Source organism: Puntigrus tetrazona, chromosome 13, assembly GCF_018831695.1.
Source record: "Puntigrus tetrazona isolate hp1 chromosome 13, ASM1883169v1, whole genome shotgun sequence".
Classification (NCBI taxonomy): Eukaryota; Metazoa; Chordata; class Actinopteri; order Cypriniformes; family Cyprinidae; genus Puntigrus; species Puntigrus tetrazona.
The window spans coordinates 13,942,189-13,969,745 of NC_056711.1; the positions used below are offsets into that span (position 1 = coordinate 13,942,189).

Here is a 27,557-nt window from a genome sequence, read left to right on the forward strand (position 1 = left end):
TTTTATCTCGCAGAATGACTGTTCCGATCCCTTCTACGCTGGCAGCAACTGAAAGCTTGTTTCTATAAATAGAGAATTTTAGTGTTGGCGCATCTGCTAGCAAATTCTTCATTTTTATAAAGCTTTTTTGTTGCTCTTCCTCCCAGTGCCACTGAACATCTTCTAGCAGCTTTCAAAGAGGATCACTGATATCAGATAAATTGAGAATGAATTTGGACAGGCATTGCACCATACTCATGAGTTCTTGTCTGCTTTCAGGCATTGGCATTTCTACAATTGTTCTAGCCTTTTCATCATCTGGCTTGAGACCTTGTTCTGAGATTATATGTACACAATGTTTTTATCTGGCACTTGCTCTTGCTTTGTTTTAGATTCCATTCTCTTGCTCTTTCCAGTCTGTGATCATGTTCTTCTGTTATTTCTCCCCATACTAGGATGTCATCTGTAATGTTGACCACACTTTTAAGACCTTCTAACATCTGTGCAATTGCATGCTGGAAGGCTTCACTGGCTGAAACACATCAAACGGTAAGCAAAGAAATCTATCTGTTTTGAACTTTCATCATTATTAGCCAGAATCCGTGATTACTGTCCAGGACAGAAAATTGTTGCATTGAACATGCTGGATACCTCTTCTTCCACTGTCAGTAGACGGTAATGCTCACACGTTATTAAGGTCTTGTTGATCCATACATATAAGTATCTTGTTCAGGCTTCAATACTGTTAACATGCTGTTCACCCAGTCTGTCCCATGCTTTCCATCTTATGTAACACTTCAACACTTTTGTCCTTGAGGGCTACGGGAACCTGTCTTGGCGGATGAACTACTTGTGACACCTTGGGATCTGTTTTAATGTAATGAGCAATCGGTAAGGCCAGAAAAGAGCTAATCAAAAGTCTTTCAAAATGTTGTACTTCTGTTGTCTGTAGGTGAAAGGCCTCTTGTGGCCATAACATGTAATTATTTTTTGTTTTCTTCGGGTTTCCGGTGACTTTAACTCACTGAGAGATTATACGCTGCCCCTGAGTCTAATTTGAATGTTCCACTCTTGTTGTTTATTCTGAGGGTTTCAGTCCATCTGTCCTTATGAATCCGCGTCTCAGTGGAGACCTGTGATGTATGCATCTTTGTACCTTGTCCATATGCCAAATATATGGCAGATTCTTTTAGAGCTCACAATATTCATTGAATTGCTTTCTCAGTTGAGTGATTTTATTCACTTCTTTCGCCATGAACTGGAACTACACTGTAGTAGCTTTTTCACCCACGATATGAAGAAAGACAGCACACTGTAGGGTTTTTGCCACTCCGGTAACAATGAGGTACAATTAGAATTCCTGGAGCCATATCTTCCAGTTCTCTGCAAGGTCGCATTGAAAGACAATGCCAATGGTGGTTGCAGGTAGTGAAATCTCTTCAGCTGTGCTTTCGGGTTTCTTTCATCTAACTTCTGACACCATGTCAAGTCTTTATATGTTTTGCAGGTGAATCACAGGCGATACAGACACATGGTTCAGCCTCTCACTGTAGATGTCACACAGGTAATGGCAGCACACTTATTCACATGCATACAAAATACGTGACATTATTCTTTTTCCCAACAATCCAGCATAGAATGGATGTTTGCCCTTTCTGAAAGGCCTTATAAAAGGATTTGGATATACAATCATTTCTCAAACACTTACCTCGGCAAACAGGTAAACACCCTTCGCGAGCTGTTGATATCTGTGCAGATCAACACAAGTGATCCTGTTATTATCACACCAGATGAACTTTGTGATTATATGTATGCTTACTCTAGCATATAGGTGAATTGCATGCAGCCAACAAATACGGGCTAAAATTACCGGACAATTGTTTAAAAGTCAATGCGATTGTGCAACCTACACTTTCTGCCTTTATAAAAGATACAGGCTTTATAAAATATATAGTAATTGTAATTTTAATCATTTAAAATTCTAAAGCAAAGGCCTTAAAAAGGAGAAAAACAGAACACGTTCAGGTTCATATGACTGTGTAAAGCAGCAGGTCAATCCTATACCCGAGCAGCGATCCCGTCCCAAACAAACCTGAGGAACTTTGAGATGTCAGCCCACAGAGCCTGTTTGTTTCGCCTTCTCATGAATTGTTTCTCTTGTAGGTCTCTGCAGGAAATAATACGAGTTCGGGGAGCTTTTAGGTCCCGATCACACATTGTCACACTGCCGTTTTTAACGACTTTTTTTTAAAGAGCAGTACGCTGCCGTTTTTACGTTGCTACGCAACCACCAAAACAGCAGTCCTCTCAGTTTTATCACAGGATTAGGTCTGTGTGATCGGGGCCTGAGTTACTCAGTTACCACAGTTAAATTACCATAGGCTTGTTTGAAATACGCCTAGTCTCACCTGAAATGTAGACGACAGCAGGCGGCTGCAGTGAGCGGAGGAGCGCAATAAACGCTGTTCTCTCGGAGTGGAACAGATGCCTACGAGATCAGACCCATGTGCTGTGCTGCTGATAAACCTGATATAATTTTTGTTGCTTTTATATGAATAATTTTTTTTTTTAATAAACATTTAGAGTGATTTTTACATCCACCATCCCATCATAATGACAATGACACTCATATTTTATTACGCAATTGCAGCAAAATCTATTCAATAAAATAAATTTTTTGCTGCTAATATATATTCGTTTGTTTTATGCTTTTTGGTAGTAAAATCTCTTTATCACGTAATCACTTTATCAGCCTAATCATTGTCTATCATTGTCTGCCACCTTGAGGAATAAAGGTGAATTGCACTTGAGCCATCATATAGTACGATTACACTGAAGTTTTTAACATTTAAAAAAAAAATTGTACTGTGAAGGAGGGAGGGAGAGGGTAGTGAGGTGTGTATTTATAGGATTACTTTACTTTCGAATTAAAATTTCCTGATACTGGTAATGTCATATTGACTTGATTGACCTACTGTCATACTGTTAGGTGATTATTATGATGCCTATGACAACCACACTTAGTCTATATTAATCTACCACCATCCTGATATAACAGTTTTGAGGTCGTTGATTGGTTTAAAAACAACCCCATACATTTTAAACATATGTGTTTGGTTGTGTGGGACTGTGAGTATAAAAAGGTTGGGAACCACTGGTCTATAAAAGGAGCTAATGAAATTTATTTAACTTAATATTCTTATTAGTAGACATCTAATAAATAGCCTCCAGCAATTTTTAATTTTTTTATTATTATTATTATTATTAAAGTCTACAGTAAGGTTGAAATGTCAGTCCATGGTATTCAGAGAACTATTCAATGAGTTGTTTTGTAATAAACATTCCTTCAACTTTATTAGTATCTTTGATTTACCAAATTTACCAAAAAGATAAAAAACAATATATTTAAGAGTCTGCATAATAGGCTTACTATATATAGCCATATATAATATACACACAGTCTTTCACAGGCATATCAACTGTACAGTGACACATGATTTTGGATAACTGTTTTAAAACATTTGTGCATTTCTCATGTTCTGCTATATTTTTGTTCTTTTTATGCCCTACTTCCCCGTTTGCTTGTTTGACCCTATTATCTGAAGACTGACCTGCAGTGTTATTTCTTCTGTGTGACAGATTGAAGTTTGTAAACTGCTGCTGTCACTTAAAAAAAGTGGAAATACCCAAACCCCCCCAAAAAGCAGACACAGAGATGGGGCAATGCAGCTATGAAAAGATTGCTCTCTCATCTCTTCCTTTTGATAGATTTTATATCTATCAAAGTGAACTCAATACATGTGATACCTGTGACTGTAAAGCAGTCAGTGTTCTTTATTTTGAATTATGTATAATGTTTATATATTGCAGCATCTAATAATAAAAAAAAACATAGCCAGACCAAAAAAAGTCACCATGAAGCTACTTTAGTAACTGTTGTACACTTTTACTTTCATCACATGATGAAACAATATTTTTTTTAACAATTATTATATGTAAATAAAGCATTTCTTCTTAAAAAGAGATTATAATCAGAGACGTAGATTTCTGAAATCAAAGGAACGATAATAAAAATGTCAGTATAGTGCATAAGAAAATTTTCATATATTAAAAACATTCTTTTTCTTTTATTTGTAGGTTGTAGCAGACTGTAATGTACATCAGCTATGTAAACTAATGAACTTCTCTGTGAAAATACAAAAAAATAAACCAAAAGTAATGATAACACAGAGATTAACACCTTAGACCTCTTGTTTATGGTTTCATAACTTCCGACCACCTTCTTGGCCCTACTTGCACAAAATCGTGAGAAACGGCTTTTGTTTCAATCATCGGCTCCATCCTTCCATTTCATTTATACTTGCTTAGATTCCTTCTCCACATTCTTATATAAGTGTAACTTGGGGTGGGGAATGTGTACAATCACCTTTACTGAATTGTTGTTTTAAAATTTTAAACAAATCTTGGTTAAACCTTGCAAATGGAAAACAGAAAAAGTCACAAACCCCACCCCAAAATCAGTGGTCCATTCTCCTAACTGTTCAACCTTACATTCTTTACCTTCGTTTCCTTTCACACTGCTCTCATATTCAGGTATACATTAAAGCCTGTAAAAATCCACCAGAGATTAATTGGTCCTGCCATGTTTACCATAGTTTTTACAGTGCTACCAGCAGGGAGGAGTTCTACAAACTGGAAAGTGTCATGGCTTCTGTCTAAGACAGAGGACACATAAATAAAATAAGAATATTTATAATTTCCAAATACCAGTGACTTGCATTGCCATGATGAATGAGAATCACTTACACTAAACCAGTGTACAAAAAGTGCAATATGCCTATCTGTACTTTTTTTGGTTATTTTATATTTCAAAATTAAGCAGTTTGGGCCTAAGATTTAAACCCTAGGTTATCTGCAAATTAAAGCAAAAACTCAACGGTTATTAAATCATTTGTGCACATATTCATTCATTTGTTTTCTCAGAGTTCTCGGTCTGTACGTCCTGTCCGGCAGTTAGTACAGTCTCTGTTTGCACATGCTCAGTCTTGGCTACAGACTGGTCCTCTGCAGAGTTCTGAGCAACGCTCTCAACCTTAGCATTGGGTTTCTTAGCAATTGGTGGAGGAACTTTGTTTGCTGTCTTGTGCAAGTCATTAGACTTTGCTGAATCAGAGACACATGCTAACTCTGCCACCAGAGTTTTCCTCAGGTCAGCCTGAACCTCTAAGGATGACGGTGTCTGTATTATTACTTTCTTTGGGCTTTTGGAGAAGATAAAGCTGGCCATAGATGCCGGGGAGTTTGGTACAGTGGTGCCATTAGCTGTGGCTGGGGGAGGTGAGCGAAGACCAAAACGTTTGGCTTGGTTGTCTTTTGAAGACATAGCAGCCGCCTTTAGACGAATGGCTTCCTGAAGACGCATGGAGGGGTTCGCTGGTGAAGAGACTATGGGAGGTGTGGATGAGACAACGGGTGTCAGTGTTTGGGTTTTTGGCTGCTCACCCTCTGGCTTTGAGTAATTTTCAACAGTACTTAATTGCTTCTCTGAATTAAGCATGGTCTTGTTGGGTTCTTGTGCTTGATGTTGAGGCTTTGGCGCATTGATTGATTGGTCCTTTGGTCCTGTTGTACTTGGCAGAGTTTCTGGGTCATGCATTGTAGATTTAATTTGTTCTTTTAGGGTTTGAGGTGTGGGTTCTGTTTCTGGACTGGCTGTTTTAGTTGCTGGTTCAGGAGTAACTGGATTCTTACTTGGTTCCGTAGCTGGACATGTAGCTGATGAGCATTTTGGCTCAAGTTGAGCAATGTTATTTGATTGAGTTTCTGGCTTAGATGATCCTTGCTGAGTATTTGATACAGTGACTGCATTTGTGTTGATGGACGGAGCTTCAGTGTTTGTGTTGGCAAGAGCTTCCACATCAGGGGGAAGTGATGTCAAAATTAAAGATTGTCTGATTGGCTTTGGAGGTGCCTCTTGATTGACACCTGATTTTGGTTTGGGTTGTGATGGTTTATCAGGATCTACAGTAGTGCTCGGACTGGTCTTAACCGACCTAAGACGAACCATCTGTAGGAGAGACTGAGTGACCACAGGACCGGATGCGTCCTCTTTGGCTAGAGAGGGACTGCTTGTTCGTTTCTCTGTTTCTGTCTTCTCTAGTCTGTCCTCCATTTTTACATTACTAGGTAGTGGAGGAGTAGAAACAGTGACTTGAGATCTTACATCAGTGGGTAATGGAGGAGGTGGAGGAACAGTGACTTGAGGTCTTACATCAGTGGGTAATGGAGGAGGTGGAGGAACAGTGACTTGAGATCTTACATCAGTGGGCACTGGAGGAGGTGGAGGAACACTGACTTGAGATCTTACATCAGTGGGTAATGGAGGAGGTGGAGGTACACTGACTTGAGATCTTACATCAGTGGGCACTGGAGGAGGTGGAGGAACACTGACTTGAGATCTTACATCAGAGAGCACTGCAGGAGGTGGAGGTACACTGACTTGAGATCTTACATCAGTGGGCACTGGAGGAGGTGGAGGAACACTGACTTGAGATCTTACATCAGTGGGCACTGGAGGAGGTGGAGGAATGTTAATTTGTTGATAAGTTTTAGAGGATGTTACTAACACATTTTGTGTTGAAGGTTTGGATTCTTGTGGAAGGGATGAGGTATTCTGTGGTTCAGAAGGTGGTCTTGGTGGAGATGGAACTTCTTGCAGTGGTGGTGGTGGAATATCTGGTGGTAGTTGAGGCATTGTCAGTAAAGACTGTGGTGAAAACGGTGGGGGCGGTGAAGGGAGATCAGTATCATTTTGCACAATGACAGGAGTTGCTGTAGTCGTACCTGCTGGAGGTGCTGGAGGAGGAAACAAAGGAGGTGGAGGGATCCAAGAAGTCAAATCCTTTATTGCTTTGGCAGCTAGTGTAGGAGTTGAGGGAACAAAGTCCGGAGGGGGCGGAGGAGGTTTGGCTTGGCTGTTGTTTGGTATTGGTGGGCAATGCTCTGGGGGAGGCGATGGAGATGGGGCAACATAGACAAGTGGTGCTTTAGATTCAACTTTGCCTTTTATCTCTACTGGCTGCGATAGAGGTATCAACGCCACATCTGGTTCATCTGCAATTTTAAGTCCTCTCTTTTTGGCCCAACGTGCATAGTTAACAGGTCCAGGGCCACACAGCAGTTCAAAAGTCCGCTGGTTGTGAGCCCAGGTCTCAGGAGGAGGAGCTGGTGGAGCCAGGACTTTAGGATGGTTGGGAATCTCAAGCAGAGACAAAAGGGCCATTACAGCTGGTGATGAATTGTTACCATTGATTCGATTTTTTGCAGACAGAAGGGTGTTCTTAAGTTCAGCAAGCTTACTGGTGCCATTTATGTATGATTGGGGAGCGCCAGTGGAAGACACTTGAAGGTTTTTTTTGTGTATATTTTGCTCAGCTAACATTGATTTCTTATCTGTGCTGACTGTTTGGTTCTCCTTTAATGGGAAAGATGTGGGTCCATTCGAGGCAGGTATCTTAGGGCTCAACTTGTGAGTGGTGGCCTTCATGACAAGAGGGTATGGTGATCCATCTGGAATGTTGACATCATCCATGTAGGTAGGACTCTCAGATTTCTTCCAAGTCTGTTTCCCATTGTGTAAAGAGTATGACCTGCTGGGAGGAGCTGGAGGTTTCTTGCCCCGTTTAATCACTGATAGGTTACGTGTGAAAGCATCAGCAGATTTCATTTTTCCACTGTCTTCCTCCTCGGTAGAGCCACCATTCACACGAGCAGTTTTAACATGGGAACCGTGGTTGTTCAGATTGGCTGGTTTACTCCTGTTCTCAACCTGACTCCCTCTGCTGGCCACACGGGGAGTGCTACTGCTGGAGATGGTAGAAGAATCAGATACAAGTGTTTCTGATGATCCCGAGTGGGTCCATCCAGAGTAGTTTGAGCGAGTTGTGGAACAACGTGAAGAGACTCTGGAAGAAGCACGTGTGGATGCTGGACTGGCTGATACAAGGCTGCTCTTGCTGACGGTTCGTACACTGCTGCGACTTCTGTTGCGACTGAGCTCTACGACATCCACAGACGGTGGAAGTACAGCATTTGGAATGATTTTAGACATGTATGTGGCCTGAGGTGAGATGGACATCACTGTACCAGTTGGGTTCTCTGACAAAGGAACACCTAGAACACCTGACTTTTCTGGATTTAAAGAATAACTCATGAGCCCTTGGAGAATATCATCTTTAGGTTTTGTCAGTGTGGGGAGCTCCTTGTTGTCTTTCTTAACTGTGTACAGGTTCTGTATTCCCTGTAGATGGTCTTGTACACTTTCTTGTTCAGAACTGGAAGATGTGTCATCCACAGTGGAAATTATGGCAGGTATGATCATATCTCCATTAAACAGCTGACCATCAAGAGGTTTTGTGGTGATCCATGCTGCTCTGTCCAATCCTTCATATGTGAGATATAAAAATTAATTAAACATATGTTGTCCACTAAATAACTAGAAGACATGTTCTACATTATAGAAGATTGTAACACAACATACCCAGTTCTTTCTGAACATGTCGAGGAATTCCTACAACAGTTCTCACATGTTTCCTGTGAGACTTTGTCTTCTCAGCTGTCTTATCCGGCTTCAGAGGCCTGAATGTCGAAGCTGGAAAAAGGAAACAGAAAATGTTGTTGTGACATGTAATATGAACAACTTGCAGAATGTATCTTTACCAGGCCAAGAGGTTTTTATGATTAAAAATGGTAATGTATTTATCCCTGAAGTGTCACCTTGGCGTTTGAGTCCTGAACGTGTTGATCGTGAGGAGATGGAGGAGCGCATCGAAACAGAATCAGCAACTGTGCTCTCAGACTCAAAGCCTCTCAGCTCACTGAAGGCCATGCTGTCTTCAGTCTGAGCGGTTACTGTTGACTAAAGGAAACAGCATGGTTAAATTTCCAAATTTAAAACCTTTCAGTAACAACTTCAAAAGTAGTCATAGCACTTTTATTGCATTTATACAATTAAATAAGTGTACAAGTAAAAACCAGACTCACTATGGTGGGAACAGAAGTAAACATATTCATAACTGAAACTAAGGGATGATTGATGCATGGAGGAACACTTACAATCATACTTTGGTCATCAGGGTAGTCTATCCCATTCCTATCATCTGGAACATAAAAATTAACTCTTGTATGTTTAGAAAATACATGCTTGATTCAGAGTAAAAGTGTGTAATTTAAACAGTCTCTGATTTGAAGTTTGACTTTTCTCACCCTCTTGCTGCTGCATTTTCAGGCCCTGCTGAGCCTCTGTGTGCAGGTCCAACACATGTTTAGGCCGATTACCCTCCACAAACACATTTTCTTGGAACTCCTGAAGAGCAATAGCTCCCACAGCTTCCTCTTTAGAGCCTGCAAAGACATAAACAAATAATTAGCACTAATATTTAATATATATTTGACAGACAAATACAGTATAGGATGTTTCATTTTAAGATTTGTTTCTGTTATTTGCCTTTATTTAGCAATATATCTGATCTAAGGTAGTCCAGTTTCAGTAACAGGTAATGACAAATCAATAACCTCATCCATTTAAAGGAACCCTTAATTTTTTTTTAAACAGGCTTATTCTTTATAGTTAAAGATTTGAGCTTTACACTTTTTTTTTTATTTAGAAGCAAATTGTTTAAAAATGACCAAAGAGTTTCAATATTTTTCTCTTCTGTAGTTACATCATGTACTGAGTCTGATGAAAAAATGCAGAAAAATACCAAACTGGAATGGAAAATGTATTCAAAAACGGTAAAAGTCAACTTTTTGTAGAACGAGCCTATTTTCAAGAATAGTGGAGTGCTCCTTTAATTAGGTGTTCTCCTGTGTTTTAACGCCACATCCTATTATGTCACTTAATCACTAAAGAGACTGACTGAATCGTAACCTAGTTATATAGCCAATCAGACAGTTAGTCTGCATGCTAAATGTGCAAAGAACATTCTTGAATTAACCATGTGTCCTGATTTCACCCTGCTAATTCACTCATTAGTTTCTGGTCATTTGAAAGTAATTATTGACTGGTTAATGTTATATCTATCCATATATGCTATGGATAGAAATGCAATGTTTGCAATTTACTGTACTGAAACAATTATTCATTCAATCATTTCATATTGTTCACAAATACACCATTCAGCTTTTACACATAAACACGACTTTACATTATGGATACTCCATACTGACATTTAAAAATGAATTTAGAAAACTTTGCTACTGCAAAAGGCTTTCAATTCATATTTAACAAAAATGTGACATGTAACAAAATCCTACCTTTTGTTTTAAAGATGGACAGAAGAGAACAGTCATTCTGATTTAGCAAGAGCACCATGTCTGCATGAACACAGGAGTTTAAAGTGACTAAATCCTCTGTGTACTGACACGCTCTTTAATAATGACTAATTTTAGAGTGAAGACAGAGTGAAGACACAGAGGCTTTACTAACTAACAATGTTTAGAAAGCTTTAGTAGTCCTGATCCAGATCAATATCGGATAAAACATAGGCTAAAATACACCAGAAATTTCTTAATTTTCTAGAGTAAAGCAATGTAGAACATAAGCTAGTCCAAGAGTGTAACTGCAGGGGAAAAAAAACAACAACATAGTTTTGGATTATGTACTATTTCTTAAGCGTTTTTGTTGTAATTTGGATTATATTCATATACCTTTTTGTCACCTTCGAACAACACTTAAACTTCCTTTTGTGTTTCTTGAAAAGAAAAAAAATTAAGCGTGGATTAAATGACTGGGTGAACGATTCTGTTTTTCCAACCAGTTCATTTTCTCACCACTAGATGGAGCAGCAGAACAAAAACTGTGAGGTCAAAGAAATGCATTACTCTTTAATACTGTGCTTACATTATTCATTAGTTGATCTCTGGTCAGCAAAGACAGCAGCAAGAATTTTAAAAACAAATCTCAGTCCATCTCCATCTCAATTTATCTAAACCAGGCCAGACATGTCCTACAGCCTAGAAGAACAAGCCCATTCATTTATCATTGGCCTTCTTCATGCAACTTCATTAATCAAGTTTTGTTGTTTACATTCACACATTCTTTTAACTGGAAAGAAATACCTCCTAAAAACTAAAAAGCTAAAACACCGAAAATATAGAATAAGCAAAACAAAAACAAAGAGTGATAGAAAGTGAAACCTTATTTCTGTGCCTTGGTGGAGTACTTGGTTTGTCTCACTAGTGATATATGTGTGTGTTTAGATACAGACGGCCAAACCACAGATAAAAAAGGTTCCTAGCAATGGTTTAAGGCAATTAAAATAGTTGAACATCCAAAGAGGTCAGCTTTTCGGCTCTGAGGGACATACCACACTGTATAATAAGGCCAAGAGAGATGTCATTCACAAGCATGATGTCCTCTTACTTTTACAATTTCAGCAATACAATGCTATGAATGTTAGTTTTTAATGTTCACATTTGAATTTATGACAGAAAACATACTGTATAAGCTCCATTTTAGAAAGACAATATTAAATCAGCAGAGACTTAAAACCCAAAATATTTACATGAACACTCACTTTTACATGCCAATGCATTATTAATGCTGCAGTTATGCAGAATTGTGCAGTCTCGGGTGTACATTTATCAACATTTTGCATTTTATATTTTTGAACGTGGTTCATCCATACAGAATTTAGAATAATTTATAATATAAAGCAACATTACTGACTGATATGAAAGCTCTAATCTAATAGTAAATACTCCTTGTAGGTGTGTAAGTGTATGTCTGTATGTGTGCAAGGAGTATTGTGGTGATCTCTAAAGGTTGCATAATCTGAACCATGACCTAAATCACCTTTCAATGCATTCTCAGAAGTTCAGAGACTTTTTAAAAACTCATAACCTTCTGGGAAAGCAGCACAGTATGAGAAAGGCTAAGGCATGCCTGGGCCTGCTGAGGGCAGATGTCAGAACAGCTGCAAGGAGACTCAAACAGAATAAAACTCACACAGACTCCCTGAACAGCTTTAACTTTATAAATCAAGCTAAAGCTAATTTTACAATCATTGTATGGTGGTTGTGGCTTTTGACTGCAAGCAAAACCACTCATAAACAAAACAGCAGAAAAACATTCGCTTATCTCGGTCCTATATAGAAAAAATAGACGTTGTCACAACGAGAGACTTTATCCTGGTGCATAACGCTGCTGTCCTTCAAAGTAGATTTAATAAAGGTTATTAAACATTTGATCTGTAAAGTCAAACCAATGGTGAAGAGACCGAGAAGTGAGAGAATGAAAGAGGAACATAATGTGCTAAAATGAATGATAGAGATTAGCAGTGTAAACACACACAGTGTAGTTCTCATCACTGGCAAGTAGATCCCACAGGCAATGTGTGTGCTGCCAGAACGGCCCTGCCCTGACAGTGGCTGCTGTGCGCAATTATGGCAGCAGGGGGCAGCACTTCAAGGGGCCATTCTCATGTTATATAGGAAAAAAAGTGTATTTTATGTAATTTTTGTATAAAGTCTGCAGCTGTATTCAAGTCTGTTTTCGTATCTCATATCAGTGTTTACATTGAGCTTTCGTGGGTTGACCAAGCACATTTTTAACTTTCATGTCATATATATATATATATATATATATATATATATATATATATATATATATATATATATATATCATATATAAATAAAATCATATGAAAGTGTGTAATATAATATTTTAATTCATTAATATATAATTTACTAATTTAATATATAATATATATTTATTTATTGGTTTGCTTTAACAGTAAGAAGTGCTTTCTTTTGATTTACATAATTAGAACTTTCTATGAAAAATGCTATGATAAATACATAAAAACTTTCATATTCATATTTCATATTGACATGAAATTAAATTTACATGATATTGTTCAAAGACTTTTATTTAAAAAAAAAAAAAAAAAAAAAAAAAAACACACTTTTGAGTGAGTTGCTTTTTTCCATATTTTGTGTTGCTTCATAAAAGTCTACAATATTGCAAAAGACAGTCTTGATAAATATGCCAAATGCATTATATGCTGCATTCAGCGAGTTGCCCAGCACAAAACAGGCTTGGTGATGAAACTCTTCATGTAGAACTGCCTCTGCTTAAACACGCAGCATGAATGCTATAACCTGTTAATACGAGCAGTGAAATGAAAACACGCTGCTGCAGATGTGAGATGTATAAAACAGGCCTTAAACTTAATCTCCCTTGGAAAACTGTCCGTTTGTCCCTGAGGCATTAATCCATTCACAATGCATGTAAAGGTTAACTGAGGCAAACACCCCTAAGCTGAGGTCGATACAAACGTCTTTGTAAAGTAAGTTAACTGATTACAGGTTTATTAGACATGCACACAACCTGCGCTTCGATTTTGGATGATTTTCAGAAAAGAAGAAAGGTAAGAAAGGCCTCTGCCACACCTATATCACATAACAGTAACGTAATATTTGCCATTTCGTCAGTTAAACACATACAGAAGAGGTACAATTGTTGCAAAAAATGATTAGTAATGCATTTCTTGCTAACAGAATGTCACTTTTGATCAAACTTTCTCCAGCAGGTATCACTAAATAGAAAACCGAATACATTCATTAAAGTGCTGAATAGATTAATTAAAGTGAGTTCTGTGCATCCGTAGAGCTGATACTTTAAATTGATATTTGAAGAAACATCGATTTAGGATATAGTCACACTTGGTTTTGATTGCTTGGTGTAAATCAGAGTTTAATTCCCAAAGCAGGTTGCACAATGCAAAACGTCATATTTAAATTTCTTTCACTTTTGCTTTAAATCAGTAGTAATGCAGTGCAAGCGCACAAAACCGAGAATATAACTGCTATGTATTGTGTATAGTTTTTGGTGCAATTATTAGGAAAAAGAATATACATTTTTAGACTTTTAGTTTAAATTCAGACCAGGTGCAAATCCCAAGAAAAAATGCAATATAACAGGCAAGCTGAAACAGATTGAAAATCGACACTTTACAACCTAATAATGCTCGAAGGGGATGCACAGGCATACCAAGCTAAATATGGATGTTGGACGTAATAAAAAAAAAAGTACATTTCGGAAGCAAAAGCCATATTAAGTCAGTGTGGATCAGTCTAGTTTTTTTTCAAGAACTGCAAACAGAGAAAGAGCCGAGCAGAGAACCAGTTTCCCAACTTTACACCTGTTCATTGTGTCAGATTCTCCAGGGCAAAGCTCAGGAAGGTATGGAATTCTGCACAAACACGCCCACACGTAACAATAAACAAACGCACACATAAACTCCGTCTGTCTTCATCTCTCAAACGTTCACAGGGACTGTGCTGAAAAAGGTGTTAAGGAATGAGTGGCATTTCTCATGATGAGCTGAAAAGGAAAGTCAGAAGAAAGGTCGGGATTGGGGATAACCCTTAGCAAACCTTTAACTTCCAAAGGGAGATGTCAATAACATTGGAAAAAGCAATGTGTATGCGTGTGTGTGTGTGTGAGTGCGTGTCAGTGGAACATTTCATGGGAAACGGGTTTAAGGTAACAGTTCTTTGTTCACACTGAACCGGCAACATCCCACAGGAAGTTTTGACGTTGCAAGGTCTAGGATACAGGATGCAAAACACAATATTATGTGTGTTCGCAGTAGCTGTGACCCTCTTATTAGAGGTGCTTGCTAAAGTAAGCAGTACTATTCAAATCGTTCATTTTCAGGGTATTAAAAGTTGTTGTAACTTGTGCTGGTTTTTGGGGCCGTAGGTAAGAGTATGAAAATGGGCCTCAGGGGTACAAATGTCTTCATAGCATAAAACATCCAAAAACCCACTAAAATATGTGTGGTTTCATTCTTCAGGCACTAAACCGTAAAAAGCGAAAATATTCAGTTGTTAGCTCTAAGGAGCCATTTCTGCTTGATCTGAATTAAAAAGAGTAATCTAGTATAGTCTGGTTGATTAAGTCAACTTAATATAGAATATTTCACATTTGTACATAACATCTATACATTTTTTTATAATAATAGTTAAATTCTTTTGAATAGACTATATTTATGGAATAGAGAGGCATATTTAACTAATAAAAAGGTTCAATAATCACATTTACAATGTTTCAATTTTTTTTTACATAAGTTCTTACATAAAAGATAAAACATAACACACGAAGAAGGAGAAGGAGGAGAAGAAGGAGGAGAAGGAGGAGGAGAAGGAGGAGAAGGAGGAGGAGAAGGAGGAGAAGGAGAACTTAATGTTTTAATGACACTTAATATTGGAATAATAGCTCCTGAAAATTATTTTGCCATTACAGAATTAAATAACATTAATAAAATATAATATTTTTTCCAAAGAAAATATAAACCCCAATCTTTTGAAGATTAGTGTAGCAACTATACAAATATTTATAATGCATGTTTTTATTACTGTAATCTAGTAATTACTTAGATACTGTGTCAAAAGAAGAAATTAATAAATGTAAAAATCAAACTGTTCTCAAGACACCAAATTGAGATCAACAATTTACCCAGACAGACTAATCTAATCAATTCCCTTACTGAGACTGAACGTCAACTCGACTTCGGAAGGGAGCAGCATTAGATAATCTTATCAAGTTTCAAAACACACTAAGATTTAGTGTTTTTAAAGTGACACGTTCTTAAAAATCAACACAGAGGCTCGTTCACAAGAACCCAGATCAATAACATCACACTCAAAACAACAGATGATGAAACACTACATAAACAGCATTTTAAAGCATCATAGTTGCTCTAATAATTTGTCCTTTCCTGAGAAGACAACACAGCAACAATCTCAGAAATGGAAAGGTATTTACAAAAACATTTTTTTTTACAATATCATGCCATTACACTACTAATACACTACATCAAACCTTACTGAAATCAACTGTGAGTCACATTCTCCAATGAGTAATACTAATTGCATCATGATGGTCTGCATTTTATTTCAGCCTAATGTCAGGGTGAGTGTGATGAGTTTAAATAATCCATCCTGCTGCTTTTTGTACAGTCTTTAGTAGCAGGTAGGTACCGCACCCTCAGTACAATCACATAAAAGCTGTTTATTTTTTGCGGTTATGCACCATATCGATCATTAAGAAAGCTGCAGTCTGTTCTGTCAGTCCGGCGTGTGCGCGTGTGTGTGTGTGTGTGTGTGTGTGTGTGTGTTTAAGTGGATTCATGGTTCAGTACATGGGTGGGGTTGAGGTGTGGTCTCACAATGGTCTCCCTGCTATTACAGCCCATGTGGAACCGTCACAATTCATCCTCTGCTTAGCACACGCACACAAAAAAAAACATAAACAAGGCATAATTCACATGCATTCAATCCTGGTTCTGTTCCCAAGCTCTCCCACAAATGTACCGCACACTTTTAAATAAACACTTGAGACTCGTACACACAACACGAGTACTTAAAGTGACCTCGGGTACAGGCCAAATTTTATCTTCACGGCATGTTGAAATTCCAGCTCTGGAAAAAAACTCACGACTTTGAGATAAACAAAGCAAACATTTAGACCTCTCTCGACACACACAATACTACATAGGTATTTGAGAGTCATATCTCAAGAAGGTTAAAGGTCATTTGGTGTGTCAGCTTTCCTTTCTCTGGTCCAACACACACACACACACACACACACACACAAAAAAACACACAGGAAAAGGAGTGCAATTATCAAAACACATTTGGAAAAATTGAAAGATTTATGATTTTTGAAAGATATTGGGGTTAGTTGATGTATCAATAAAAAAAGTGTGATATAAAAATGTAAAAGAAAAAAACTATATAAATAAACTAGATAAATTTTTCTCATGTTATTTGTGTTACGCTAGACTAGAGAATACTGAAAACTAGTTACCCAAACCAATGACTTCTAGATTATAAAGAGATTATTTAGTAATTACACTGTCTGAAATGAAATGACTGAATGTCTGCACTCATTACACACTACTGAAATCATTTCCAAAACACTTACCCAGCATTTACTAGTTAGGCAGTACAAAATTAAGACAGATAAAATGTTTAACATATCATCGTTTTTAAGCACTGCTTGAATACGAACCTAAATGGATATCTCTTTGTTAGTAAAGTACTTAGGTTAGATTAGTTGGCATGCTACTGAGTCAAATGCTACAAAATGGTTCAGAGATATTTTTCACATAGGCATAACTTGCATTTTACTACAATATTCTTATTTGCAAATGTCATTAAATGCAAACTGCCGTATTTTCATGTGGCAAAACAGCTTGTTCTAACCACTAATGAGCGATTAAAACTAGGGACACCTAGCTTCAAATACTTCAATGAGCATGTGCTGGACAAATTAGAGTTTTGGAGTACAGTCTTTTTTTTTTTTTTTTAAATTGCCTTTGAATAAGGAACAATTCAGCTTTAATATGCAATGTTAAAATATATTTTATATATATTTTATATATTTTATCCCAGTTTAATATGCAAAGTAAAAAACAAGCAACTGGTTGGTTCAAAAGTGTCAGTATGGTATTTAGTAGTTCATAATTTACTGATGTTAGAGGGAAAAAATAATATTAAAGTAACTGAAATAGTATAGCATGCGAACTATGCCATGGTCACAGGTTTGATTCGCAGGGAATGCATGAACTAATACACACTGAATGCAATACAAGTCACAATTGGATAAAAGCATCTGTCAAGTGCATAAATGTAAACATATTTATGGGTTTATTTATGCTCATGTTGTTTCTGGCTCCCTAAATTAATTTCCAAAGCACACTAGACACAATTACTTCTCATTAGCTAAGCTTTTCCTTTCTTTCTTTAATTTTCCTGGAACTCATCTGCTTACATAACCGGTTTATGTTATATTTGTTGTGAAACTAGTGGCTAATATGAAAAGAGGTCTTCCAAGCAAGAAAGAAAAAAGTAAATTAAAAAAAAAAAAAAAAACATACATCATCTGAAGAACGATGGACATCTAAAGGAGTACATGATAGCAAAAGTATTACCTGTGATAAGTGTTGATTTTGGTAGTTCTACAGGTGAACCAGTGGCCAGCAGGTCACCATGTATCTCTGTAGCTCGTCTACGGGTTTTCCTCCTCTGGCCCTTAAACCATCTGAAAGCACGGCTGAAGGATCCTGGCCTTCTCCTGCCCCTTTTGCTCCTGCCGCCCTGCCGGTCCTCACTGAACACCTGCAGCATATCTGGGGGAATCAGATCCCCTATAGACTCACGGCCAGATGACATTGCGCAGCCTGGAACAAAAACAAAAAAATTCAAGAGTCACAGTTTAGTAAAGCATGTTTTTGTCAGGTTTATAAATTACCCGGACACAACACCAAGCTCCAAGAAAAACTGCTCTCTAGCATTTATGCAACAATCATCTGTAGGTTACTTTAATGAGCCATTAAAAGAGAACACAATTCTGAGGAACTGCCTGAACACAACATGTCTTACGTATTACAGAACTAATTTAATTTCTATAATGCAAGAACATGACTCTTCAGATTTTCAAAATCATCTTTGTAAATTAGAGTTCAGATGAAACCAAATATATAGCAACTGATCTATTCGTCCAAATAGTGATGTATTCTGGACTGAAATTGCTGACAAGGAATAAAATGTAGGTTGAGGACTTGGTTCAATCCATCAATTAAAAAAATGTAACAGTTAATTAATGCACATATAATGCATTTACAAAATAGCTCAATTTTCTCATTTGATTTAATATAATACATTGCAACTTTAAGTAACATTAGTCCACCCAGCTTCTAGATCATTTGATCATCATCACCATCATATATAAACGATCATATTTTCTATCAAAGTTAAAAAGTCAAAAAAAATTACAACCCCAGTAAATGTTTATTACAAATTTTCCTGTTTATTAAACTATTAACAGTACATAATTATAACTATAATGATCACTATAACTATATAGCGTTAATAGTTATTCTAATTCTATGTCAGTGTCCGTTTATTATAAAAAAAGAACATATTATATCTATCCCTTTTGAGCATATCTTTCTTAGGAAACCAAATGAACCTGTACTGCTAGTCTGCCACCCGTGTCCCCTGAGAAAAATGGTTCTTGTTCTAAACAGGTCTGTAACGACAGAACAGAAGTGGAACTGTTATTTTGGTCTGCATTAATCAGGGTCTGATCCTAATACTGCACATCACACACCAAAATTGCAATTGTGTCTCATTCCTGAACACCTAGTCATGGGCTCCACCCTTACACACACACACACACAGATACTGATACACACCCTCACACAGCACACACAAACACACATTCATGATGTGTAAAACATTCAAACACAAGGCATTATATCTAGCATAAACACACCCAGCAGATGTATTTACCAAAGGAGGTCATTTCACTCAATTAATAGAGACGCACAAACATTCACAAAGAGCACATGGCATAAAGTAAACAGCAACTTGAAAATGATGCCGTTTAAAACAAACAGAGCGCCTTCGAAGCAGGACAGCTAGAGAGAGACATGTTGGAAAAAAGAAAAGCAGGAAATGTACATTGACATGCTAACACAACGATAAAAATGAGGAAACTGGAGTGGATTTCACGTGTGCGAGCGAGACCGAGCACAAGACATTCTCACGTGGCTGCAGAGCTCTGTTTAGCAGGTCAACGGACCAATCAGAGAGCAGCATTCTGACTCACTCCATCACCATGGAAATGTGCAGAAACAAACAGAGCACCACCAGCATGCAGCCCCGACCCAGACTTCATCCACTCTTCGTTGTAAACACATCAGTTTGATCCAAAGAGTTACAAACACTGACTCACATGTTCTCCGCGAGCTTCAAATGATTCATTTGCATTTAGTTACATAATATTAGTTATTACAGTATACATGTTAGGAACTAATTTGCATGACATCACAGGTCTGTTTTGTTTGGATGTTCTGCCTGTGGTTTAATCCTCACACACACAAGCACACTTGCAAGACAATTGCTATACAAACTCCCATACTGAAACTCTCACAGCCCTGAGAAAAATACATTGCTATTTTAACAGGCGTGTCTGGCTGTCATGTGATTCAACAGTTTTAGGGTGGATTCAAACGTTGTACTCAAAAACTAAGAAATGTGTGGTATTCCCCCCCAAAAATGGACTGCTGCTTTGTTATGTTGCCTACCATTTAAAAACAATTATATCACATGGTACACATTAAGCAGTGATAAATATGTCAAGCAGTAATATGCTTGTATGTTATTATCTAGGTCACATAACCTCATTAGGTGCATGTTATCATCATCATCATTTCGTGAGATGGCTGTTTTGCAATTTGTAATGCAGTTTAGAGTAAAAACATCAGAACACCTCTTGGCAGTCTTATCAAATAAATCAAAACCAGGAATTAAAAGATAACTGCTTCCTGTTTGTTTACTGCACTGAAAATGGACAGTTGAGTGCACTGCATTATGGGATACAGAACTGCATTAGTATTTTAGCAGTGCTATGTTATCATACTACCCTTACGGTTGCTGCAGCATTCAGAATGCATACTGTGCACAAATGGCCTACTACATTTGGCAAAATGTAAGACGCAACGCGATGGGATGGTTTGACTTTCAGTAGCAACATCAAATTGTTATTATTATATAATTATTCTTTATAAAAAAAATTATATTTCATAAATATGGTTAAAAATAATGTTTTATGAACCTGATAACTAAGCAACTCCTAATCAAACACGCAGAAGGAGTCATGTGACAAAATATATCATAATAATGTTTGAAACACGGAATAATGCCGATCTCTCCGTTTTTGCATACTGTAAATGCAAATTTTTAAGGCATTGTCACTGACCAAAAACAGTTAAAAATAGCAACATTGTGAAAAATTATTTCAATTTAAAAGAACTGTTTTCTATTTAAAACAACATTATAAAATACATTTTATTCCTGTAGCAAGGTAAGATTCCTGTAGCAAGGTAATGATTTTTAGCATCATTACTCTAGTCTATAGTGTTGGTAATGGTTCTTAAGAAATCATTCTTATACGCTGATTTGGTGCACAAATTTCTTATGATCAGTGTCGAAAATGGTTGTGCTGTTTAATATTTAGTGGAATTTTTATTCAGTGTTCTTTTATGATGCTTTTGAAGCATTTATCTTTAATGTAGCATCTTTTTTGTCATCCTTGTTGAATATAAGTATTTTTTTTTTAAAGTTTGTCTTGCTTATTCTAAACCTTTGTATGGTAGTGTACATGTACAGTTTGGCAGGACTAGCATGATCGTATGCATTACTACACTCCCTAACTAAGTGTGAGGTGTGTGCAAGAGATAGACACCTGGCTTATACTCTCTGCTTTGTGCAGGTGTGCTAAGCAGGAGAGGGTGTGTGTGTGTTCATGTGGGTTACAGGAAATGGAGGTAAATCTGGAAGATAAAATGCCTGAGGTGTATTAACCAGGAAAGCTGTGGTCACATGCACACACACACACACACACACACACACACAACTGAACCATGCTAGCCTTATCTGTTTGATGCAGCGCTCACCAGGTGGATGGTACAGACTGGTATTCTCACACACACAGACACGCACACGCTTCATGCACTGGGGTTTTCCAGTCAAAGCAATGAGACATTCACTCATGAGCAATACGTCTTGAGTTGGTTACGCATTAGACATTACGTGCACAACTATGTGCAGCGTAACAACTGTGCGAGACAGGAACACTTTTGTCTCTCAAACGCATGACTGTTGTAAGAGCATTTCGGAAAGCCCTTTTTTTAAGCTCCAAACCCAAGTAATTCAGGGTTAAAGAAATGAATTCCTCCCTAAGTGCTGAGGGGAAGTGCTGAGGGTCGCTGCAGTGCTTCTGGGGAACGGTGAAGGAAAGTGCTGATAGCTGTCAAGCTAACTGCCCATTATATCCTGATGGGAGTGTCCGTCTTTCCTCACAGCTACCATTACAGTTCATTTACACAATAACACAGACTGACACAAAACGTGTGAATCTGAGAAGACCACCTGAGGTATGTTTTTATATCAGATATCCGTGCGACATGAAATAAATCCAGCGGATTGATGTGTGTAGCTCATGATGATGAAACACAATCATTTTTTCACTTACAAACTTCAGAGGTGTGTGCTGACACTCGTATCGCATTTCAGTCTGATTTCATCTGCACAAAAATACACACTCTGACGTTTAGATGTGATCTGTGCTATTGTTTAGAGCTTATGTGTGTGTGTGTCTGTTCTGGGGCTTTGCAGCAGCTTGTTGAGAGCAGGAGTAACATTCCTAAACGACTGTGATAATTGTATAATTCCTGTGGGTTCCTCCTCCAGCTCCACCTCTCCTTCCATCATTGTCTTCTTCCTCTCATCCTGTTTTTCCTCACTCTTTCTTCCATTAGATTGCTAACGTTTGAGTTTTCATGGAGCTGTTTGAGTCTCAGCACAAAGTGTCTGTAACCATCTCACTGTATCATCTTCAGTAACTCATCAACTGTCTCACTGTATAATTTTAATAAAACTAAGAACTGTCACACTGTCTTTTCGGTCTGGTCTTTCATATTAAAATCTACAACTGTCTTACCGTATCAGTATCTTCTTAAAACCCAAAACTGTTTGACTATATAATTTCAACAAAGTTCATGCTGGTCTAATTGAATCATCTTCAAACGCTCCAGAACAATCTCACTGCATTACCTTAATAAAACAAATAACGGTCTCACTGCATTATCTTCAAACTATCTAGAACTTGTGACATAATACAAAACAATTTTTGGATTTCTTGTTTTACTGTCCATGCATGCTAAAACAAGTGATTCATGTCTAATTAATCCTGCAGGTATTAAGGCACATATTACAGAATGACTAAATGTCAAATCAGCTTTTTTCATCAAGAGTTTTACTATTTTCTCACTGCATCATCTTCATAAACCAAGAACTGTGTCACTGTATCATCGTCATAAACCAAGAAATATCTAACTGTATAATTAATAAAAAAAAACACATCTCACTGTATCATCTTCATAAATATGAAGAACCGTTTTTTTTAAATTATGAACCGTTTACCATATTATATTCAAAGAAATAAGACATTTCTTACTTTATCATGTACATAAAGTCAAGAATCGTCACTCTGTATAATCTTCATAAAAACCAAGAATTAACTCACTGCATTATCTTCAAGCAAATCAGAACTGTTTGACTGTATCATCTTCATAAATCAAGAACTATCTCACTGTCATGTTAATCCCAAAAAAATTTCACTTTCATTCTGTTTCACTAAACTATCCTCACACTAATTAGGAGTCTCACGCTCAATTAGTCCTGCAGGTATCAGGCCTGATTATATAATGATTAAGTGTCAGCACAGCCTGTTTCATCAAGAGTTTTAGATTCAAACTACTCAAGCTCTGTACTAATATAATCTTCAACAAACACACACAACAATGCGATAAAATCTCCCGGCTGTTGATGAAGTTATCACAGTGATCAATCATCTGCAGGGTGGCTGTACACTGTTTCACGGTCTGTTGTGCCAGCTGAAGGTATACTGAGGGATATTTTACAACCCACGATGCCGGGAGCAAAACCAGACAATTGTCAGCCACTTCACCTCACATCAGCTGCCAAAGAAAACCAGTTTTAATATCCCCTGAATAAAGCAACATTTGCTAGCGTGGGAAAATCTTCATCAACGCTGCCTCAAAGCGCTCGCTCCCTCCATTTTGAATTAAAGGTGCAGTAAGAGATTTCACCCGTTTTGCTAAATTCAACCACAAGCTTTAAAACCAGACAGACAGGGTTTCTGATTGAAAAACGGACTTTAACTAAACAGGTGTGAATTCTAAGGACATTTGTTTCAGTGAAATGCCTTTAAAGAACAGTAAGGCATTAGCAATAATCAAGTTGGGTTTAGGTGTGCTTAAAGCTGTTTTTGTGGTGGCACATTTTCTATTAAAACAAGACTTGCGTGAGACCTATCGGAGGACATGACCCTTTTGAAAAACAAATAATAATAATAATAATAATTAGTGAATAGCCTTTAGTTAAATTATTGATGGGACGATTTTTTTTCCCATACTGTGACATACAAGAGTAATGGAAAAAAATGTAGTGCAGTGATTTGGATCTTTGGATCATTCAGTCTGCCTAAACCCCGCCCACATGTCAAAATCCAATCAGTATTCAGTAAATACTATATACTGGGTGTATACTGGATAGTGATTTGACGTGGACAGGGTTTAGGCAGACTAAATGATTGAAAAAAATCCTGCACGTTACCACAGTATGCTGTTGTTTTCGACAAATTACATTTTAATTAAAAAAAATTGCAAGGTCAAATGATTTTTTTTTAAAATGGTACATATGCATGGATGAATTGTTCACAATAAGATTTATAGCATTCATTTAAAAAATATATAGAAGTGAATTTCATTTTATGCAAAATTTAAGTTTCGATCAAAAATCAACAATTTGCTACTTCCTAGTCGACTGCAAGTGAGGACGTTGTGTTTTTAGAGAACATTAAAAATCTGTGGGTCTGTTTTCCCAGAAGAGAAAAGGCTTAATTTTTTTATTGCATTTATTTGCTAAAACGCTAGCATACTGATGGTCCAAAAGCCGAAAAACGGACTAAAACCCAAAAGACCCCAACTTTCATGGTCCTGCCAAACACATTTCATAAACAACACCGTCATGACAACTGATATGTGCACGATGCACATCAAAATATATGAGTGATGAATTCAGATCATGCAAAAGCAAATCTGCCATGAATAAAAGTAAAGGCATGCTCTATTGTATCAGTCGGTCTCTTCATTTCCTACAGTTGGTTAGTGGAGACACACACACACACACACACACACACACACACACACCTCCTGCTTCTGCACACACTTGCGCAACTGATCTGGAATCTACAGAAACAAGCCTCAGCATGGCAGCCTGACGGGTACAGCGACACACCCTACATCAACAATGCCTACAATCACCTTTCTTTCTCACTCACTCTGCCTGAAGTCACCCATGATCAACAACACACTAGCTGAGAGCATTAGAGCAGGAGTCCCTCTGTCTCACTCCACCTCCTCCAAACCCCTGCAGGTCTCCTATCTGTTTCAGGTTAATGTACAAACCTACACAAGCTACACAAGCTAAAGCGTCTTTGAGATACACATGTGTGAAAAAAAAAACCCACACCGCAGAAACATGCATCCCTAGAACTGCTACAGTTTTTCCCCTAGAATTTAATGATTTATAGGAACTGTATTGGAGAACGACAGATAAGAATGTCTGACTATACAAAAAAAGTAAAAATCAATCAATTTTTCACATATTTTCGTAAAATGTTGTAACAAATGCATTTTTAATAATAATTGTTATTTAACAACAAATAAAGTCATGTGGTGCAACCCACAAGTTAAAAGTAATAAAATATTTTCTTTACAAATCTGAACATATTAACAATATGTTAATATGGTAACAAACAATATTTAATATTCATAAAAAAAACTTTATATATAACTATATATATATATATATATATATATATATATATATATATATATAGATAGATAGATAGATAGATAGATAGATAGATAGATAGATAGATAGATAGATAAATACCACACCTTACTGACAGTCATGAGGGTCTACAGTGGACCTTTCTGTGAGATCATTTCCTGTTTATAGATGTCACATGGCAACAAAAGGTTTACTGCAAACAGGTGACTGACAATAATTTATAATTTAGTACAATCATTTTTTTCTTAGAAAAAGAAAAAAGTAATATATATAACTACTTGTGTCGACATTTTCAAGTGTGTCAGTCTTTTAAATGTAATGTAAGCTTTCATTAAGACCCACCACATTTTTTTTATCTCCCAAATATTACACAGCTTTGTAATTGTAGACTAGTCCCTCATTGCCTTGTCTAGAAATATTAGAAATATTTGGGATTAACAAACGATTTTTTTGCAAACAAGTAAAAGAGAGACGAGCACACACGCACACGCGCACACACTCACCTACTGAAAGTAAAACCTATTTGAGACCAAAATATCGAGGAGAACACATTTTAATGATTAAACCCAAAGAACAAACACTGGAGCTTACAGAGTACAGAGACATTTTAGACACTTCTAACTTTAGTTCTGATTTTGCATTAAACTAATTACACAAGTATTAGTATCACGTTGGCAGACAGGGCAGGGCTGTTACCTGTAACTTCTGGATCCCTCGGTTTCCTTGTTGGCGCTGTATTTTTAAATCCTTTTATATCGGACGGTCCATGTGAATGTGGTCTGGAAAGTTCAGGTGAGGCATTTCCACAGTATTCCCGTTTTCTTAGGAAACTCTTGTTCCTTAGAGAGCTACCAGTCTTGAGCAGTCCTTGCAGACTGTGCTCTCATCTGGCTTGAGAAACTCCTCTCTGCTCAAACCCCAAGAGGCTCCAGGTGAGAATTAAAAGGGAGTTTCCAAGCGCTGTCAGGTCCTCGCCGCTCAGTGGCGCCACCCCGCGAGCACAGAGTGAACAGACACTCCCGAACGTAGACGTAGACGCGCATAAGCGTGATTACGTAACACGCTGATTAATGGGCGTGAATGATTTATGTGTCATTAGTGACTTACAGGACGTATTCCTATGGAGATGCTTAGTCATCCAGGACATAGTTTTATGAATTAAATAAAAATGGGAAATAATTTAATCTAGTTTAAACTAGTATAATACATATCAGCATTTTTTTTTTTAAAGAAATTGTTTAATTACAATTTTCTGTTTTTAAGTGTCTTGAGTAGGCTACGTAGTAAATACAGATCTCGTCCGTGATTTCATCGCAGTTTTATCAATATCAAACATCGGTATTACCGCAACATCATGTATCAAAGAACATGTCGTCATTCCCACCACAATCACGTTCAAGATTATGGAGCTGCATGTATAAACACACCTGAACACAAATGAACATCGCGATCTCGTGGAAACCGCTGTGAGTCAAGTTTCCTGACTTGGGAAACGTGCTACTTCCTTTGTGAGATTTGTTCAGTTTTACCTCATTGATTATTAAATAATCATTTTCCGGTTTTGGATGATGGGCAGATCCAACCGATACATGCATTTCTCATATTTCTAGTGCATTGTGGGAAACTCGATAGTTGTCCGCAGGCTACTATTTGTTACTCCATGAAACATTTCCAACCCATTAGGGCAAGGAAAATGCGCATACATCTAGATCAGACTGATTTCTCGAATGCTTGTTGAGAACATCTTATCTTGTTTGTCTACGATTTGCTAAAATGGACCTCAAGAGAGCTGCTTTACACCTTGAGGCACACCTTCATCTGAACTGCTTCACATTTTCTCTCTTGTCAGATGAGGATTGCAGGTTAAAAGGTAAACATGTTACATTACAATTACATATATATCATTCTTATGTAATAGTTGCCAGGTGAAAAAAAAGAAAAAAAAATCGCACAATAAGCGTAATAGATATTATGTAAGAAACCTGTGGCCTTTCAGCCTAATTTGTTGGTTTGTTTTCAGATAACACACCCTGTGCATAAGAAGCGCTAAACGTTGTTTG

The 27,557-nt window shown here is 37.3% G+C and overlaps 1 protein-coding gene across 1 annotated transcript; it reads right to left on the minus strand.

The window, feature by feature from the left end:
• Positions 1 to 3,901: 3,901 nt before the first annotated feature.
• On the minus strand, positions 3,902 to 26,441 carry si:dkey-157l19.2 (uncharacterized protein KIAA1522 homolog). Its single transcript, XM_043255623.1, has 7 exons — positions 26,194 to 26,441; positions 17,982 to 18,230; positions 9,244 to 9,381; positions 9,094 to 9,137; positions 8,755 to 8,896; positions 8,519 to 8,629; positions 3,902 to 8,421 (listed from the first exon to the last, which is right to left on the minus strand). The coding sequence occupies exons 2-7, from the start codon at positions 18,220 to 18,222 to the stop codon at positions 4,943 to 4,945; spliced, it is 4,155 nt and encodes a 1,384-aa protein (XP_043111558.1). The 5' UTR covers positions 18,223 to 18,230; positions 26,194 to 26,441; the 3' UTR covers positions 3,902 to 4,942.
• Between the last annotated feature and the right edge of the window lie 1,116 nt (positions 26,442 to 27,557).